Source organism: Ornithorhynchus anatinus, chromosome 13, assembly GCF_004115215.2.
Source record: "Ornithorhynchus anatinus isolate Pmale09 chromosome 13, mOrnAna1.pri.v4, whole genome shotgun sequence".
NCBI classification, from domain to species: Eukaryota; Metazoa; Chordata; class Mammalia; order Monotremata; family Ornithorhynchidae; genus Ornithorhynchus; species Ornithorhynchus anatinus.
The window spans coordinates 41,900,154-41,919,230 of record NC_041740.1 but is presented as its reverse complement, the minus strand read 5'-3'; the positions used below and the strand labels follow the sequence as shown (position 1 = coordinate 41,919,230).

The 19,077-nt window shown below is 59.0% G+C and overlaps 3 protein-coding genes across 5 annotated transcripts in view; 2 read left to right on the top strand and 1 right to left on the bottom strand.

Annotated features, from left to right (window-relative positions):
• SLC12A6 (solute carrier family 12 member 6) overlaps positions 1-2,265 on the top strand; it is a 38,940-nt gene extending 36,675 nt beyond the window's left edge. For all 3 annotated transcript variants that reach the window (XM_029078446.2, XM_029078448.2, XM_029078447.2), the window contains one exon: positions 234-2,265. In XM_029078446.2, the coding sequence (XP_028934279.1) occupies positions 234-325 (92 nt within the window). In that variant the 3' untranslated portion in view covers positions 326-2,265. The remainder of the gene's footprint in view (positions 1-233) is intronic.
• On the bottom strand, positions 2,210-4,051 carry EMC4 (ER membrane protein complex subunit 4). The gene is made up of 5 exons (XM_007659649.4): positions 3,849-4,051; positions 3,394-3,508; positions 3,002-3,155; positions 2,496-2,656; positions 2,210-2,393 (listed from the first exon to the last, which is right to left on the bottom strand). Exons 1-5 carry the CDS (start codon positions 3,932-3,934, stop codon positions 2,358-2,360), a joined length of 552 nt encoding a protein of 183 aa, XP_007657839.2. The 5' UTR covers positions 3,935-4,051; the 3' UTR covers positions 2,210-2,357.
• A 3,376-nt stretch (positions 4,052-7,427) lies between these two features.
• ARHGAP11A (Rho GTPase activating protein 11A) lies at positions 7,428-18,331 on the top strand. The gene is made up of 12 exons (XM_029078213.1): positions 7,428-7,755; positions 9,883-9,953; positions 10,350-10,446; positions 10,912-11,165; positions 11,281-11,444; positions 12,099-12,233; positions 12,495-12,569; positions 14,156-14,347; positions 14,563-14,701; positions 15,062-15,170; positions 15,612-15,750; positions 16,194-18,331. The coding sequence occupies exons 1-12, from the start codon at positions 7,633-7,635 to the stop codon at positions 17,639-17,641; spliced, it is 2,946 nt and encodes a 981-aa protein (XP_028934046.1). The 5' UTR covers positions 7,428-7,632; the 3' UTR covers positions 17,642-18,331.
• The last annotated feature ends 746 nt before the right edge of the window (positions 18,332-19,077 follow it).

Genomic DNA, 19,077 nt, shown 5'->3' with positions numbered 1-19,077 from the left:
CCGGTCAGAGCCCCTCAGGGCCCACGCCGGGCGACAGAGGCCGGAGGCCCCGATCCCTGTGCTCTGGGGGGAGCGGGGGCAGGGGACAAGGCTGGGAGATGCCCCTGCCAGCACCCTCGGTGGAGTTGGCGCTTGTGCGCCAGTCCTGCAGCCCCAGCTGGGCCTGGCTTCAAATAGGACATGGGAGTAAGGCACATCCTTCCCCAGCCTGCTCCTTGACCCCACCACACTAGATATGGAGTTCCTGGAGGTGTTGACTGAGGGGCTGGAGCGCGTCCTACTGGTGAGGGGCGGGGGCAGTGAAGTGATCACCATCTACTCCTAGACGGCTGCGTCCCCTGTGCCCACCCACCCTCCATGCCAGCTCCCATCACCGGCACACTCCTCGGCCCCCTTCCCCTCTCCCGGCAGGGGCTCCTGTGTCCAGCACGGCCCCCTCGGCCCGAGCTGCCTCTGCTGGAGCAAGGGAGAGGCCGGGGATGGCCCTGCTCCTATACCGGACCCGCCGCCTCAGGAGAGGAACGAGCCTTTGGCAGGTGCTCAGGCCTGGGTGATGCCCGGCTGGGAGGGGACTGGGGCAGAGGGAGCACAGCGTGGAGGGAAGTGGTCAAGAACCAAAGCAAAGCCCCCACTTTCTGGCCCTGCAGCCCTCAGGGGCAGATCCCACAAGCCCTTGCTTCCACGCTGTGTCTTTGGCGCCAGTCCACCAGCGCAGCCCAAGAGAAAGGAGCCAGTAAGGGCTTGTCTGGGCTGAGAGCCACAGTGGAAGCAAATGTGCCCTACTGCTGAGCCACTCACCTCAAGTGGGGCCCTGGGCCGGGACCAGTTCCTGCTGCGCCTTAATGGTGGCCCCTTCCCAATCCTCCACCTCCTACCAGTGAGGCGGCTGCACCTTTCCTTCCCTCCCTGTCCCCCGGCCGGGAGCCAGTGGCAACTAGGTTAGCGTGTGTTACCCTTTATGTGTGTCTGTGTGTGTGTATGTGAGAGAGAGAAGGTGGTTTCTCACCAGCCCTGGCCCATCCTCCCCCTCCTGGCTAGCTGCTCATTGCTACGGTCCACCTGGCAGGTCCCATTCAAGGGCTTGACCCTGAAGTCCTGAGGAGGACTAGGCCTCACCCCAAGCCAAGAAGGTCTTGAGCAGGCAGATGGACACACTGGCCTCAGACCTATATGAGCCTCTCCCGATATCCAAACTAGGTCAAATCCAGGGGCCTGTGGGAGTCCCTCAGGCTGGGGTCAGTTCACTAGGAAGGCAACGAGTCAGGCCACGTTGTCTATCCCAGTCCCCTATTCAGGGTCAAGTCCCCAGGCTACTCCCCATGCCCGTGGATCAACCAGGTGTCATTCCCTGGGCCACTGACCATGGAAATAAGAGACGGAAGTTGAGTTCTTATTTGGGAACTGGTCAGCACCCCTCCCCTCCACCCAAGGAGCAGAGAGCCTAGGGCTCCTGTCCCCCAGGCCAAGCCTGAGCCTCCTCACCTGCAGCAAGGAAGGGGTGGGTGGAGCCTACGGCTGGCTTAGAGACTTTGCTAGCTGATATGTCATCGACTGGAGTGCAGCTGACCCCACAGGCCTGCTGAAGAGGAGCAGACCAGGCTGGGGCTGCACCTCACTTGTAGAGTGGATGGAACCCAACACAGTGATGTTTGGAACTCCTCCCGGTCCTCTCCCATCACTGCTCCTTCCCCCGCGCTAGGAGCCCGAGCCCTGTTTGATTGGTGCTGGGCTTGCCCGGGCCTGGCGAGTCAGAGGCATGGGGCCTGGGAGATTCCCTGCTCCTCAGATGTGAAATGGGAAACAGAGAAGGGAGAGAAGGGCTCCTTCCAATTCCTTCTGTGGGCGTGCTGCTTGTATATCGTGTGTATGTGTGTATGGGTGTGAAGTGTCTCGTCTTGCATTTACTCTCATCACTGCAAAACAGAGCAATAGGCAAACTGAAGGGAGGAAGCACTTTAGGGGAAGGGCTGTGAGCAGGAGACAGCAAGGAAGGCTCCTGGCTGGCCGGCAGAGGCCACACACAGCTCCTGTTTGTTCAGTGTCATCGTGCAGGCCAAGAGGAGTCTTGGCTTCCTGCAGGCCCTTCAACGGTGCTGGTGCCCTGCCGCCTCCTCCCCGAAGCCCAATATTTCTCCTCCTTTCCAGGACCCAGGCTGAGCAGTTTAATTTATTGAGGGGAGCGGGCAGGGCCGCCCACTGTACACAGTCGGAAGCTTGTTTGTTGCTTTAATGGAAACATAAATAAAGTTTTCTACATTATTTTTAGCCCGGGGCTGCGGCTGTTTCTGGGGTGGGCAGTGAGGGTCTTCCCGGGCCAGGAAATAGCGAGGTAGGGGAGGGCGGCTGCTGGTCCCAGCTCACAGGAGCAATCCCCCGCCGCTGAGCTCCATTCTCTGCCGCAAGAGAAAGAGAAGAAGGAGGTGAAACCACTTGGGGGACAAAGGAGGTCCCATCTCCTCCCTCCCGGCCCCGCTCACTGCAGACGGCAGCCTCACCTCGGGGGGCTCGATGAAGGCCAGCCAGTCGGAAGCATGAGTGGGCAGCAGGCCCATAGACTGGCACTTGTAGACGGCCAGAGCCAGGCCCAGGAGGTTGCCGATGAGGTAGACCAAGCCCTGGAGCAGCTTCTGACTCGAACTCTCCAACATCTTGAATGCTGAGGGAAGGAGGCGGCAGGTGACAAGTCAATTCGGGGGGGGGTTGCCACAGGGGCAGGACTGGGGGCCACCTAGGATGCTGGGGGAAGGGAGAAGGGAGGTCTCACATGAGACCAGACAGGCACAGAACTCCTAGGATCCCATGGCGGCAGCCCCCTCCAATCTGTGACACCCACCCACCCACCCCCAGCCTGAAACAGCCATAAACGTGATCAAGATTGGCTCTCTACCATCCTGGCCCAGCCCCACACGGTAGGTAGGCACTGTCGGGGCGGCCTCGGTTCTTCCGCTCTGCTTCTCCCGCTTCCCTCCCTCCTCCTCCCCGAGCTCCCTGGCATACGCACTGGCAGAGATGGCCATGAGAGCCTGGATGGGCCTCCAGGCCATCATGCACACCATCATGGTGGGGAAGATGGAGATGGTGTTGCCGGCCATGTACATGATGAACAGGTTCATGGGGATCTGCTTGAGGGGTCCCAGGGCGATGTCCCAGCAGCGCTAGAAGGAGACGGCACAGTTACCGGGGAGCCGCCCCGTCCCTCTCCCTTCCGTCACCGCCGTCTCGATGGCCATCTCTCGGACCCGAGACGACTCCAACCTCTCAACTTGCTGACCCTTGGGGCCCTGCTCCACTTCACTTCTCCAGGTGGGGAAGAGGGGGGTCACTGTTCACAGGCTTCGGGGAAGCCGGACCCCTTGGGGTCCCTCTCCTCCTCCCATCCCCCAGGTGTGGTACCTTCTCCACCAGGATGCGGTCCGTCTCCTGCACGCTGGTGTCCGGCACCTGCTTGTCCAGGTAGCCCACGGGATAGAGAGAGTCTCCCTGGCCGCTGCCTCGGTCACTGCGACCCCTTGGGGAAACGGACGGGCGCGAGGGTCGGTGAGGGGGCTGAGGTCGCCCACACCCCTCCACTCCCCGCCCCCCGGGGTCGCCAACGCCCAGACCACCCGGTCCAGGCCCCTGCCTCCACGCAGGGGGCCACCTGGCCAGCATCCCTCCTGCTGGGGACAGCCTCGAGCCTGGCCCGGGGACAAGGGGAGACGGGACTCCGTGTGTGTGTGTGTGTGTGTGTGTGTGCACGGTGGAGGGGGGTGGAGACGGCAACCTGGACGACCCCCAGCCCCAGTCAGTGACCTCTTCTCCCCCCAACCCCGACTCTGGTCGGTGTCCCCCGTCCGCTGCCCCCTGACCTGCCGCCCCCGCTGGGCCCGCTCAGCTCGATGGCCCACTTGAAGCGCCGGCTCCGGCTCGCCACCAGCCCCGCCTGGGTCGCCATATCAACGCCGCAGCCTTAAGTCGGGGGGAGCAGAAGAGGGGAACCCCAAAAGAGGAGCGCAGGCCGAGCCTCCTCTTCCCCACCCACTTCCGCTTCCCCGCCCGAGCGGCCACAACGTTTCCACCTCCGGGGCGGGGAAAACGGGGCCCACGGCCTTAAAGGGACCGAGGCCGGCCCGCCCCTCCTCCCCAGCCGTCACTTAACCCCTCAGTCACTCGGTGGAACGGTTACTCTTCATTCATTAGGTAGTATTTATTGAGCTCTTACTATATGCAGAGCACTGTACCAAGCGCTTGGAAGGGACAATTCGGCAACAGATAGGGACCATCCCTGCCCAGCGACCGGCTCACGGTCTAAAGGGGGGAGACGGACAGCAAAGCGAAACGGAACAAGGCCAGAACAAGACCACATCATCAAGATCAAAGAATCAAGGAGATGTACACCTCATTAACAAAATAAATAGGGTAATAATATATACAAATGAGCACAGTGCTGAGGGGAAGGGGGAAGAGCAGAGGGAAAGGGGGAGTTCTGGGAAGGCCTCCTGGAGGAGGTGGGCTCTCATCAGGGCTTTGAAGAGGGGAAGAGAGTTAGTTTGGCGGATGTGAGGAGGGAGGGCATCCAGGACAGCGGTAGGACGTGGGCTGTGAGAGTTGAGGATCTGTGGGCTTAGGTGGCATGGAAGTGCTGACCTGACAAGTGGGGGATGGAATAATACTACTAATAATAATAAAAAAGATGGCATTTGTTAAGCACTTACTATGTGCAAAAGCACAGGGGGCGGGATACAAGGTGATCAGGTTGCCCCACATGGGGCTCCCAGACTTCATCTCTATTTTACAGATGAGGTCACTGAGGCACAGAGAAGTTAAGTGACTGGCCCAAAGTCACACAGCTGACAAGTGGCAGAACCAGGATTAGAACCCATACCTCTGACTCCCAAGCCCGGGCTCTTTCCACTGAGTCACGCTGCTTCAGTGCTTGACACGTAGTAAGCACTTAACAAATCCACCGAGAAACCAGTTGGGCTATAAAGTGAGGCTTTGAAATGGGAAGATTAGAAATGACCCCGGTTGTAGGCTCCTCCCCAGCTCCCAGGGGAGATCTGTGCTAAAACTGCAGCAAGAGGGACTGAGGCTAAACCTTATCAATGGTAATAATAATAATGGTATTTGTTAAGCGCTATGTGCCAGGCACTGTATTAAGCGCTGGGGGAGATAGAAGCAAATCGGGTTGCTTCTCTCGTGGGACCGTGTCGGTCCCTGTCCCACATAGGGGTCACAGTCTAAACCCCCATTTTACAGATGAGGGAACTGAGGCACAGAGAAGTGAAGTGAATTGCCCCAGGTCACACAGCAGACAAGTGGACGAGTCAGGATTAGAACCCATGACCTCCTGACTCCCAGGCCCGCGCTCTATCCACTATGCCATGCTGCTTCTCAATAATGGAACTTTTTGCATGTTTACTCTGGGCAGAGGGTTGTACTGATCTCTTGGGAGAGTGCAGAACAACAGAGTTGGTAGACTTCGGGAACACCTAGGGGAGAGAGGGAGGGAGATGGTAGAAAGGTGTTTTGTGGGGATCATGTGTTAACAGCGTGTGTGCGTTAATCTGGGTACACCGTTTGGGGCTCTTTGTGAATCCTCTTCCCTGCAGCTGCCCACACACCTAGAGTGGGTGGGCAGCTGCAGTAATGGTATTTATTGAACACCCAATGCAAAGCACTTGGGAAGTACAACGCTTTGAAAAAACATGTTCTTTGTCCACAAAGAACTTCCACTCCAATGGGGGACACAGGCATAAAGATATTTACAAAACAGTCAATGTAAATAATTGACTGTTCAGATGATCATCCCTATATACCAATGCTGGGGATGGGTACAAATAAATAAATACTAGAGCTGGCTAATGAGATCTACACACCTCGAGGTCTTGGGAATTAACCGACTGGAATGAACCAGTCATGAACCGGTCAAATGTTCAAACCAGTGTTTTGAACACTGGGAGAGCTGTTACCTACGTGTCTGTTACTGTACTCTCCTAAATGCTTAATACAGTGCTCTGCACAAACTAAGCCCTCAATAAATACAATTGAATGAATGAATCTAGGCCCCCCTGATGTTGGAAGAGGAGACAATGGGCTGAGGGTGCAGCAGGAGGGATGGAGGTTAGACTGGAGGATGGTAGATACAAGTGATTATGTTGTCTTGTTTTTGTCCTTCTGTCTCCCCCGATTAGACTGTGAGCCCGTCATTGGGCAGGGATTGTCTCTATCTGTTGCCGAATTGTACATCCAAGCGCTTAGTCCAGTGCTCTGCATATAGTAAGCACTTAATAAATACTGTTGAATGAGTTTGTCCCTCTAGACTGTGAGCTCTCTGTGGGTAGGGATCGCCTCTCTTTACTGCTGTGCTGTTCTTTCCCAAGCGCTTCGTAGAGTGCTCGGCAAATGGCAAGCGCTCAATACATACGACAGAATGAGTGAATGACTGACGGAATGACTGAATGAATGAATGAGTGACTGACTGACTGACTGAATGAGTGACTGAATGAATGAATGGGGCCGCGCGCCTGGCAGCAGGGCTTGCAGTTTGGTCCTTCTCGGCCCCCGGAGGAGCTTGGCTTGATGCAAAGGACTTGTGGCCGTCCTTGAAACTTCCAGCGGGGCGATTGCTCCCGCGACTCCCAAAGCGACATTGAGGGGGAGTCCTCCAAATGCACTTTTATATGATGAAAAATGTCCACGTTAAGGGCCGGGCGCCACGCCTTTCGACCTTCTTTGGCCAGGCTGTGCTGGCAGGCGGCATGGGGGGGAGGGGGCAGGTCCTGATTTTTGAACGCGAGCTGACCAATCGGAGGGCGGGGCGGGGCCCGCCGGGAGCGGGACCGACCAATCGGAGGGCGGGGCGGGGCCCGCCGGGAGCGGGACCGACCAATCAGAGGGCGGGGCGGGCTGCTCCCTGCCGTTTGAGCCGCGGCGCGAGGGGGGGGACGCGGGCGGGGTGGAAGGGGCGAGGCTGGAAACGGGGCTTCGGGGGGCAGGGGCAGGGCGCGGGGGGGACGGGGGCTGGGCCGAGCGGGGGGGACCCGGGGCGTTAGTCTTCTTGACCGGAAGGGAGAAGGGGGTCAGTAGCCGCGTGGAGTAAGGACAGAGGGCCGGTGTAAGTGTCAGGCAAGAGAAGGGACGGGAAGGAAGTGAGCGGAAGCAGAGGGGACGGAGGCCACCCCCCCCCAGGGGCAGCGACGGGGGCCAAGAAGGAGGAAGGACGGGAAGTCAGGGACGGCAAGGAGCAAAGTGTGGGGGCGCCAGTGGGGGCGAGGACGGGGGGGACCTAGGGTCGGGGATCAGGGGGCAGGGGCAGCGGGGAGGGGACGGGGGGCAGGGACAACAGGGAGGGGACAGGGGGGCAGGGACAACAGGGAGGGGACGGGGGGCAGGGGCAGCAAGGAGGGGACAAGGGATCAGGGGCAACAGGGGGGACAGGAGGGCAGGGGCAACAGGAGGAGGAAGGGGCGCAGGGGTCAGTGGAGGCGAGAGGGAAACGGGGAGATCGGGGGCGAGGCCAGGGGGCGGCGGACCAAGGAAGGAGCGGTGGAAGGGGCCGGCCGGAGGCAGGATCGGAGGGGAGGGGGCAACTGGTGGCGCCGAGCAGGCAGGGGCCGGGGCTGGGGCCGGAGGCCACGGCGGAGGACCGGCATGCTGGACCGGCGGGGGCTGCGGCCGGCGCTCCTCCACTACCTCCGCAATGCCTACGGGATCAAGGTCAAGCCCGGCCTGGGCCAGCCGGACCCCGCCAAGCAAGTCGTGGCGGCGCTGGGGGTAAGTCCGGCCGTGGCCTCGGTTGACCAGACCTCCCGGAGTGCAAAATAACCACGGCGGGACGTGTTGGGAGGCGGAGGTCAGGGGTTCGAATCCCGACTCTGCCACTTGTCAGCTGTGTGACTGTGGGCAAGTCACTTCACTTCTCTGTGCCTCAGTTACCTCATCTGGAAAATGGGGATTAACTGTGAGCCTCACGTGGGACAACCTGATGACCCTGTATCTACCCCAGTGCTTAGAACAGTGCTCGGCACATAGTAAGCGCTTAACAAATACCCACATTATTATTATTATTAAGCGCCAACTCTGTGCCGAGCACTGGTCTAAGCGCTGGGGTAGGTACCAGATCATCAGGGTGTCCCACGAGGGGCTCACAGTCATCATCCCCATTTTACAGATGAGGGCGGTGAGGCCCGGGGAAGTGAAGTGACTGGCCTGAAGTCACACAGCTAAGTGGCGGCGGCGGGATTAGAACTCACGACCTCGGACTCCCAAGCCCGGGCTCTTTCCACCGAGCTACGCTGCAAAACTGAGCGGGCGAGGTGGGGGTCCCTGCTCCGGATCAGGAACAAGCTGAGGGTCCCGGATAGACTTTTCGAGGCCTTGTGAAGGCTGGGGAGGAAAGGGAGGAGCGGCCGGAGGATCCCCGCTCTTCCTCCCTGCAGCCCGGCTCGGTCGGGAAACGTTGCTAGATTGAGGGCGGTTGGGTGGAGGAAACAAGTGATAGAAAGGGACAGAGGGCAGGGGCGGCGGGTTCCCCATTACCCGAGCCTCCAAGGGCGATTACCGCGGTGCGGGTAATCGAGATGAGCAGGTAACCCAAAGCCCTTGTTTTTCGATAACCGTGGCCGTCGAGACTTCATGGAGCTATGGGTACTGAGAAAGGCTAAGTTGCTTTATTTCACTTCCCCTACATGCCTTGTTGCCAGAGCGACTGGAGGCAGGGGGAGGTGTCCTAAATGGCCAGTCGTGGCGGGTAGGGGGGAGAGGGGTAAGGGCAGCCTGCGGCGAAGGCTGGGTCGTCACTGACTGTGGACTGTTACCTAGGAATAGTCAATGTTTGGGGCCCTAAGCAAGGTAAAAGGCCCCTTCAACCCAGCCCGGATGTCACTGTGTCAACAGTGGCTCTGTCGGTTTGACGTCACCAACCCTGCTCTCTTTCCCCTCCTCTTCCACAAACCCTGGCCTTGTCTGCCACGAGAGTGCAGGCCGCTTTCTGTGGCTTTTGCATCCCTGGCCCTCATCGTGGGGTCGTGCCCGGTGGGGTGAGGCAGGAGAGGGTGAGGAGGTTTTCTCTGTGGTCCTTGAGAAGGAAACTCCCCCGTGGTGTTGGGGTGAGGGGCTGGCAGCTGGGGACCTTGGAAGAGGTCTGGTTTCCCGGCTGTAAAGATCAAAGTTTTGTAGTGGAGGATGGGGACAGCTGATGCTCAAGAGCTCGAAGGCAGCACGGGTGGGCTTGAGTATGAGAGGTGGGTCCAGGGTGGGCGCTTGGCCAGGGTCTGAATGTCTCAGTGGACAGTGACCAGGTTGTGTTGGTGAGGAAATGGCAGCATCATCTGAGGCTGAGCCAGGGAGAAGAAATTGGGGGTGGAGGGGGTAGTAGGGTGCGGTGTGGGGGGGCTGGGTTGCTCCCCTGGATTCTCCCTCAGCTCACTGGGCCCCGGGTCTGGTACAGTGACAGAACCTAGTCCCAGAGAGGCTAAGCAGTTTGCCCAAGGTCACACAGCAGGCCGGGGGCAGAGCCAGACCGAACCTGGCTTCATGCGTGTTCCCCTAGTCCCTGCTGTTGGGTGCCACCCGTGGAAAGGGGGCTTGGAGAAGTGGGGCCAGGGACCCTGCTTTGGCCTTGTCTTCTTCCCTTCTCTGCAGACCCATTATGATGACCGTGATAATAATACTAAGTGCTTACTATGTGCCAAGCACCGTACTAAGCGCTGGGTTAGATACAAGATACTCAGGTTGTTGGACACAGTCCCTGTCCAACAGGGAGCTCACAGTCTAAGGGGGAACAGAAGGGATGGGCAGAGCCAGTACAGTGGGGACAGGAGCTTGGCTTCGCCGTCTTCCTTGGGGACATTCAAGCCTCTGCCCTGAGTAAGGGCATCGCTCACTGAGTTGTATTTTTAGGGTAAAACGTTTGGGATTCCGCTTTGCACCTTGCCCCATGTCACAGTGCCCGAGTTTGGACATGTTCCCAGGTGAGCAAATGGGGCCCAGGAGAGCTGGGGGGTGGTCTCTGGGCAAGGGGTGAGCAGCCAGGATGGACGGGGGCACAGGTATCCCTCAGCTCTTAAGACAACAGGCCCAGAAATGAGGTTTTGGCCTCAGATGCTCCCCGACCCCAGACCAGGTAGAGGAGTACACCACCTCTACTGTAGGGAGCACCCCTCTCCAAGGTGGATGGAGGACCACAGTGGGTGGATCAGATGGATCAGTGACAGGGCTGAGGAGGAGATTTTCAAGAGCTCGAGGATGGGGGGAGGCGTCCCTGGCGGCGGCAGGGGCGGGAGGCTTGGGGCTGTCAAGAGGCTGGCTGGGTCTGCCCGGCTCCAGGTCAGTGTGGGGGAAGGGTGCTGATCACTCCCCTCCCTCAGCTTCCTGGTGGAAGCCTGCACATCTCTCCGGGAGCACGTCCACACCGAGGGCCTTTTCCGGAAGTCCGGCTCCGTGGTCCGGCTGAAAGCCCTGAAGGTGAGCGTGTTTGTGGGTGAGAAGTGGGCTGTTGGCCTGCCGGGATGGGCACCCTGGAACAGTTAGCTGTGGCACAGAAATCTGGGGAGCCCGGCAGCCGGCTCGCCCTGTGGCCGGGAGCCTGGGAAGCTTTGGGTGGTGGCGGGGGTGCCCGGGTGAAACAGGAGGAGTTGGCCAGGAGGAGAATACAGGCTTTGGTGGGGGTACCCCTTCAATTCCTCCCCATCTTTTCTCTCCTCTGCCCTGCCCCCCTTCCAGGAAGCCTTTTCCAATTCATTCCCAACATCCCAACAGCCGCCCTCAGCCGTTGTCTGAGAACCTGCTCGTTGTCCAGGGCAGCCTTTATCCCAGTCGTTCCACCCTGACATAGTCCGGGTGCTGCTGCCCAGTCTCCTCTGGCACTTCTCCCTCCTCCTCCTCCCCTGTTGGCCCTCGGGGGCCGCCTGACTGACCTGTGGGTTACAGAGCAAGCTGGACCAGGGGGAGCCCTGCCTGGCGTCCGCCCCTGCCTGTGACGTGGCCGGACTTCTGAAGCAGTTTTTCCGGGAGCTGCCGGAGCCCATCGTGCCGGCGGCGTTCCACGAAGCCCTTTTGAAAGCCCAGCAGCTGGCCAGGGAGGAGCGTGACACTGCCACCGTGCTGCTCTCCTGCCTCATGGCCGACGCCACCATCGGCATGCTGCGTTTCTTCTTCGGCTTTCTCAGGAGTGTGGCACTCAGGTCGGGGTGGGGCCCGGGGCGGGCGGGCTGGAGTTGGGGAGGGGTTGGTGTAGGGCGGGAGATAGGGGCAGTACTCGGCAGGGACCAACTCTGCCCACTTTCGCATTTTCCCAAGGTCGAGCGAGAACAAGATGGACAGCAGCAACTTGGCCGTGGTCTTTGCCCCGACCCTGCTGCACTTGTCCGACGGCCGGGCCAAGGCGGCGGCCCCCAGCGAGAGGAAGCTGCGCCTGCAGGCCGCCGTGGTGCAGACTTTGATCGAGCGCGCAGCCGATATCGGTAAACTGACGGTCCGCCCCGGACAGGCGCCCGGAAACAGACCCCAGAAGTCCCTTGTCCCCACCCTCAGGGCTTGCTGTGTGACCGGGGAGACCGGCAGGCATACTCCTTGAACATGCAGTAGGAACCAGAGCCAGAACAGAGATCCGCCGCCCAGAGCCACAAGAAGCTGAAGGAATAAAGGGACCGGGAGCTCCTGTGGGGCTGAGGCAGCCTGTGGGGTGATGCGACTGGCGGGGCAGGGGTGACCCTGGGAAGGCTACTTGGAAGAGGTGGCTGTTGGGATGGAGGCTTTGCTGGCAGGAAGAGAGTTGGGGCATCAGGTTTGAAGGAAGAGGGATTTCCCGGAAGGGGCTGGAGGCATTCATTCATTCAATTCAGTCGTGTTTGTTAAGCGCTTACTGTGTGCAGAGCACTGTACTAAGCCCTTGGGAAAGTATAATACAACAATAAAGAGAGACAATCCCTACCAGCAACAAGCTCACAGTCTAGGCAGAAGAGTTAAGATGATGGGACAGTTTTCAGAGGGCGTTGTTGGTTAGGTGGCAGCAGGCACTGATCGTGCTCCCACCCCGAGTGCCACAATCAGTAGCCCCTGCCTGAGCACGACTGCACCTAGGACACCCTGCAAGCTCGTGGCTCTGTCTCCCCCAGGGCATGTGCCGGCATTCATCCTGGAGAAGATTCCCCCGGCTCCGGGCACGGACGGCCCCAGTCTGGGGGGCAGCGAGGAGGGCGAGTGGGAGTCTCCGACAGAGTGGAGGAGGAGGAGGAGAAGGAGCATGGGAGGTGAGGGCTCAGCCCCAGCGATTGCCCGGTCTCAGATTGGGAGTTGTCCCGCGCGGCAAGGGCAGGGAAGCGGCGTCTAACAGGGGTGATTAGTTGGGCCTTTCTTCATCATCAAGACCATCCCCCCTCTGCAGGGTCCTAAGAGTGGAGCCCTCGGGTGTGTGCAGGAGTGGGTGAGGGCCGGCTGGGCAGGCGTGGGCAAGGGCAGGCTGGGCAAGAGCCAGATGAACCCTGACTGCTTCGATCTATCTTGTGTTTTAGATATGGTCAGCGGAGCCCTGAATAAGCTGAAATCTAACCGAACTCCATCTACTCCTCCCCAGTCAGAGCGGTGGGGTAAGTGCCTGGGTCGGGGTTTATGATAGAGCCCCTCCCGGAGGGTGGCCACATGGCCGGGGAGACTGAGTCAATCAATCAATAAGTTAATGGTATTTATTGACCACTTACTATATGCAGAACACTGTACTAAGTGCTTGGAAGAGAACAATGCAAAAAAGTAGGTGGAGACAATCCCTGCCCTGACTAGACTAGAGGCAGAGATAGACATTGAAATAAATGACAGATGGGGATGAACACAAGTGCTGTGGGGCTGAGGGAGGGGAAAATATTTAAGTATTTAAGGGGAACCGACCCAAGGGCGTAGGTGATGTCGAAGGGAGGGTTTAGTCAGGGAAGGTATCTTGTAGGAGATGTGGTTTTCGTAGGGCTTTGGTTTAGAGCTTGGGAGAGATGTGGTCTGTCGGATATGAAGGGGAGGGAGCTCCAAGGCAGAGGGAGGATGTGGGCAAAGGCGTTGGCAGCAAGAAGGATGAGGTTGGGGTACGGTGAGAAGGTTGGTATTAGTTGAGTGAAATGTATGGGTTGAGCTGTAGTAGATCAGTGAAGTAGGATATGGAGTGGGAGAGACGAAAGAGGGCCTTAAAGCCGATGGTAAAGAGTTTCTGTCTCATGCGGAGGTGGATGAGCCACCACTGGAGATTCTTGAGTAGAGAGGCATGAACTGAATGTGTGTTTTCAGAAGAATGATCCAAGTAGCAGAGTGAACTGTGGGATGGAGAGGAGACAGATGGGAGGAAGGAAGATCAGTGAAGAGGCTGCTGCAGTAGTCAAGGTGGGATAGGATTTGGTGACATTAAATATGTGGGTTGAATGAGAGAGATGAGTTGAGGATAATGCCAAGGTTAAGGGCCTGTGAGACAGGAAGTATGGTGGTGTCTACGGTAATTGGAAAGTTTGGGTGAGTACTGGGAAGATAAGGAGTTCTGTTTTAGACACGTTTGAGATAGTGGAACATCCAGGTAAAGATGTCCTGAAGGCAGGAAGAAATGCGAAACTGGAGAGGAGAGAGGTCAGAGCTGGAAAGGTAGAATTGGGAGTCATCTACGTTAGATATGATAGCTGAAGCCGTGGAAGCGAGTGAGTTCTCCAAGGGAGTAAGTGGAGAGGGAGAATAGAAGGGAGCCCAGAACTGAAGCTTAAGGTCATTCACGGTCAGAGGATGAAAAGCAGAGGAGCCAGTGGAAGACACTGGAAAGGAGTGTCCAGAAGACAGTGTCAGTGAAGCAAAAGTTTCCTAGTGTTTCCAGGAGAAGGGGGTGGTCTATAGTGTCAAAGACAGCTGAGAGGTCAAGGACGATTAGGATGAGATAGAGGTCATTTGATTTAGCCAGAAGGAGGTCATTAGTGACCTTTAGAGAGGGCAGTTTCTGTGAAGTGGGAGTGTGGCCATAGCTCCTGGTAACCCTGACCCCAGGGAAGGGGAGATTGCAGTGGTCACCCTGACTCCCGGTGTTCTCATTGGTAACTGAGCCGGGCTCGGCTGGGGAGTTCCTTGGAAACACTGGGAAGCTGGCCTGTGTTCCCAAACCGCTGGGGCCCGGGGACAGATGTTCCCAGGGACAGTGTCCACCTTTGATTTCCAGTGCTGCCGCCGGGAACACCAGGAACCCTCACGCCAAGCGCCAAGCGCAAGCTGCCAATGGAGCTTTCTCACGGCTTCTCCAGCAAGAAGCGGAAATCTCTCCGGCCCAACCTCAACCTGGACTTGTGTCCGAGCGGCCCCTTCGGCGGCTCAGTCAGCGGCTCTGCCAGCGACATGTCCACGCCCGCGTCAGGTAGGGACCCGGGCCCTGGCCCCACTGCATCACAGCCCCCCGAGAACGCCAACACGAGAAAAGGAAACTGGGGAATGTGGATGGCATGTTCGTGTCTGGCACTGCCCAGCGTGGGTGTGGTCTCAGCGAGGGGCTGTGTCCCAGCCCCTTGGTGAAGAGGGAGCCTGCCCCTAGCCCTGAAGTGAACTCGATGGGGGTGGGGGGTCTCTTTTCAGTTCAATTGGAAGCAAGCCCAGGGGGGAGCCTCCAGCCTTCCCAGATCTCTCACTCGCCCCTGACCGTCAGCAAGGAGTGGCTGCCCAACTCGAGCGGGCTCCGACGCAGCAGGAGGGTGGCCGGCATGGCTGTGCGCAGGTAACTGGCTGGACTGGGCTCTGCTGAGGTCTCAAGAGAGGAGGTGGTGGATTGACCTCACCTGATCACCATGCCTCCCCAGCGTTCGGCATCCCCATCTATAGAACAAGCCAGTGGGTCCCACTTCACCCTGCTTTCCGCAGTGGGGTGGTGAACAGAGGAGATCATGGATGCCATACGGGCCCCATAATCCCTTGTGCCCCTTTGCCCTCTCCCCCAGCTCCTGATGGACCTGCTCTATGCTCTCTGCCTCCAGGGAGAGTCTGTTCAGGGCAGACTCTTTCTGTTCCACCCCGGAGTTTGTGCCCTCTGCTCCTAGGGCTTGTGCCCTGCTCAGAATGCTCTTTCTCTGTCCTGCAGGGTGGATTCTGGCAAAGCGGGCTGCTTCTCCCCAAAGATCTGCAGGAAGGAGAAGGTGCGCCGCTCGCTGCGCCTGAGGCTCAACCTGGGCAGGAGTGGCAGAGACCCGGTGAGGCTTGGGTCTGTTTCCAGGTCCACCTAGGTCACTGGCCCAGAGGGCTTTCCGGGCCGGACCCTGAGTTGGTTTTCAGTGACCAGTGACCGCCATGGACAAGTCACGTATTGTTGAACCCGTAGGCCGGACTTTGGCCACTGCTCCCGGGGCCACATCTCTTCCTACCACCAAACTGTGTTTGGGTGATGCCAAGGAAGCGTCTTGGCTGAGAACAAACTCATCGGTGTGGCTCAGGGTGGAGGTGGTGGCCTTGGTGATGTGGGTAGCTGTAGTGGTTGCTGCTATCATTAGCAAAGCCCTTTGCTGAGCGCGAGCTTTGCCTGAAGCCTTGTCCTGCGCGCTAGGGGAGACCTGGGGGAATGGTTCACCCCCAGGTTGGGGGCCGAGAGGATGTGTCTCATGACTGAAGCTCTTTATGTTTTGATTTCTGGACAGAACGGGTGTGGCGGGGCAAAGAGATTGGAAAGCGTGGGTCACCGACTCGCTCACCAGCAGGATTTAGCCCAGAGGATTGGGTCCATCAGAACGGGGACACTCTTCAGCCCGGACACCTGCCAGAACCCACCACAGAGAGGTGAGGAATCACCGCTCCCCAGCCTGGACAAGCAAAAGCCTGGCGGAGGGTGGGGAACCTGCGTTTCCAAAGCCCGGGAGAGAGCCCGGTAGAGAGAGGGAAACCAACAGTCCCCGGTCTGGACCTGGGCCTGGGCAAGAACTGTGGAGGCCGTGAGAGAATTCCCTTCCTGCCCTTGAGGGTGGAAGCTAATAATGTTGGTATTTGTTAAGCGCTTACTATGTGCCAAGCACTGTTCTAAGCGCTGGGGTAGACACAGGGGAATCAGGTTGTCCTCTCAGCCCGAGCTCCTGGGCCTGGGAGTGGTTCGAACGTGGGCAGGGTGGAAGTCATGGCCTCCGCTCTCACTGGTGCCGGATCTGGTGTTGGGTACAGGAGTCCTGGATGGTGCAGGGCACTGGGTGACTGCATCGAGAACTAACGGCCAGACCACTTGGTTCTAGGGTCAACGTGTAGCAGCCTGTCTGAAGGAACCCCACCCGCAGGAGGGTGCCCGCAGCAGGTCCCTCAGCGAGGGTCGTGGACCGACCTCGGTCCTTCAGCCTGCCCAGCCCCACGGGCCTATCGACCCCCTGTGGCCAGCCTCGAGGCCGGGAGCTGTGCCTCCTCCAAGCCGCACCTTCCAGGCACGAGCCCCCCGCCAGCTGCCGGAGCTGGAGCCCCCGAGCCCGAGGCCAGTCCTCCCGGCAGCTCCTTGACCAGTGAGACGTTGCTGAGGATTCAGAAAGCCTTTGCCCAGTCTGGAAGTGACCTCAATGGGCTAATCAGCGGGCGGGCCGCAGGGGTGCCCACGGTCAGAGCCCTCTGTGGCCTGAGAGATGAGAGCCCAGTAGAGGGGCTCAGCTTGGGGGAACCGCCGACTGCCAAGGATGAGGCTGCAGTCCGGACCAGGGAAGGAGACACGGTGGAGGGGACCCAGAGAGGGCATGGGCAGGGGCATAGGGTGGATGTTCCTGCCCCAGAGGTTGGAGCCAGTGTCTGGGGGAGAGACCCCTCCCTACCCAGTCACGAGCCAGTGTCTGAGTCTAGGGCCCAGAATTTAGATAGAAAAGTAGCCCTGCGGGGTGATTCTCCACAGGGCCTGGCACCACCACCAGGGAGCCTCCAAGCAGAGCTGCCGGCTGGCCGGCCCGGAAAGAATAGCAATCCCGGCACCACGATGGATCCGCCGGGTCCCGTGGTGGACGTCAGCGAGGCCTCCCTGGACCGAGCCGTCTGCGTGCCATTAGAACCTCTGGGGCCTGGTGCCCTTGCTTGCCAGCGGCCTACCCCTGAGGAAGATGGGTCAGAGCCCAGGTCAGAGCAGCCCGGGTCAGAGCCTTCCCTCGGGTCACAGGAGCAGGCCGAGGTAGAACCCCCTGGCTTGGGTTTGCGGGGGAGGGTCTCGGACCATATCCACTGGTTCAACAAGTTGTCGCTGAGCGAGGCGAGCGTCACCGCCCCAGCCCGGGCACCACTGTCATTCCAGCGGACCCCTGTGCGTCAGTCTGTGCGCCGCATCAACTCCCTGTGCGACTTCCCCCGACAGCCGGGGCAACGCCCGCCGGTCCGGGGCAGAGATGCCACCCACCCCGCGTCCCCTCTGGTGAAGTCGGCCAGCTGTGACAGCGGCTTGGCCGCCTGCTCGGGCCGGTCAAGTGCCGTGGCGATGGCAAGGCCGCTCCGTAGGGGCCCCCCCGTCCCTCCACGTGGGCCCAAACCAGTCCTGGAGGACCTGACCAACCAGGACCCTGTACCGGCTGGGGCACACAGGGTTCCCCGGGCAGCCGGTGCTTCCCCTGGGCCCCACCGGAAAATGTCCGGGAGAGACCGGGCCCGATACAGGGGGTCCCCGAAGAATCCCATCCCGAGCACCAGGCTGTTGCCGTCCACCAGACCAGTCCAACTGTGATGGCAGCGGCAGCTTCCACGTGTCTGCTGACCGTCCACTCGCTGGTGATGGAGCAGCGTGGGGTAAAGACTGCAGTGGACTCTGGTTGGCTGGGAGCTCAGCCTGACCTCAACCCCCCAACTTGTCATTCCTCCAGGATTCAAGGTCTGGGGTCATGGCAAGGCTCGGGAGCCTGGTGCTGGGGGATTGGGGTGGACTCTCCAGTAGAATTCTCACTTCTATTATGGACTTCGTTTTGGGTTTGGGCTGGGCTTACCTAGTTACCCGGCCTGAGCCTGTAGCAGCTGCTTGCCTAAGCAGGGAGGCCGAGGGCCTGGTTGATTCCCAAATGGCTTCCTCCTCCTCAATTGTAAAGGAGAGTTTCTGACCTCATTTCCCAAAAGGGTGGGGGTAGCCAAGCCCAAACCTGGCCAGCAGCCGGGGCTGAGGCCAACAAGAGAGGTGAACTAGACCATCCTGGGCCCGTGAGGGGCAAGGGGGACTTGCACGGATGGGTCACCTGCCCTGTGGGCCTGAACCCAAATGGTTCACGGCAAAAAAGAAAGCCAGAAACAGCTCTGGTTTGGTTTTCTGCTTGTGAGGGTTGTGCAGCTTGAGAGTCAATCGGGGTGAGGTCTTTCAGCCACAGGAGTCTTTTCTACTATCGTGTTATTTATTTAGCCCAGAAATTAAAGTGATGCCTGCAAGACGCTACTGAGTCTGAGTCTCTGCCTACTAGCCTCCTGTCTCTGGGGCTTGGCCCATACTGGAGCCACTTCACTGGCCTGGAGAGCACACTGCAGGGGGTGATGTCTGCTTGCTGGGAAGGAGAGTGTTCCTGCCAGACCTCTGACTCTTCTGGGGGCACTACAATCCTGGAGGAACTGTGGGCTGAGTGCCCACCTGGATATCCTCTCTCAGGATTAGGAATGGATCACTGAACAACTCAGACTCTTCTCTATCCCTGGCTCTTCCCTTGACCCAGCACAGGCCCTCCAACACCCCGACCTTCCCTTCTACGTCCCTGACTCTCCCTCTGTGACCCAGCACAAACCATCTAATATAGAGAAGCAGCGTGGCTCAGTGGAAAGAGCATGGGCTTTGGAGTCAGGGCTCATGAGTTCGAATCCCAGCTCTGCCACTTGTCAGCTGTGTGACTGTGGGCAAGTCACTTAACTTCTCTGTGCCTCAGTTCCCTCATCTGTAAAATGGGGATTAAGACTGTGAGCCCCACGTGGGACAAGCTGATTCCCCTCTGTCTATCCCAGTGCTTAGAACAGTGCTCGGCACATAGTAAGCGCTTAACAAATACCAACATTATTATTATTATTATCCCTGACCCTCCCCTCTCTGACCCTCAGTCTCCCCCTTGAGCCAGCACAGACCATCTAGCAGCCCCTGCCTCTCTCCTCTCCATCCCTGACTCCTGCCATGACCCAGCGTGAATGGATCTGTCC

Excerpts from the sequence above, each read along its gene's own strand:
- ARHGAP11A (XM_029078213.1), top strand. The coding sequence starts at position 7,633 with ATGCTGGACCGGCGGGGGCTGCGGCCGGCGCTCCTCCACTACCTCCGC. Across the intron at positions 9,954-10,349 it reads GAGTTTGGACATGTTCCCAG|CTTCCTGGTGGAAGCCTGCA; the intron begins GTGAGCAAATGG and ends CCCCTCCCTCAG. Across the intron at positions 12,570-14,155 it reads TCCCCAGTCAGAGCGGTGGG|TGCTGCCGCCGGGAACACCA; the intron begins GTAAGTGCCTGG and ends TTTGATTTCCAG.
- EMC4 (XM_007659649.4), bottom strand. The coding sequence starts at position 3,934 with ATGGCGACCCAGGCGGGGCTGGTGGCGAGCCGGAGCCGGCGCTTCAAG. Across the intron at positions 3,509-3,848 it reads GGGCCCAGCGGGGGCGGCAG|GGGTCGCAGTGACCGAGGCA; the intron begins GTCAGGGGGCAG and ends CGTTTCCCCAAG. Across the intron at positions 2,657-3,001 it reads TCTCATGGCCATCTCTGCCA|CATTCAAGATGTTGGAGAGT; the intron begins GTGCGTATGCCA and ends TCCTTCCCTCAG.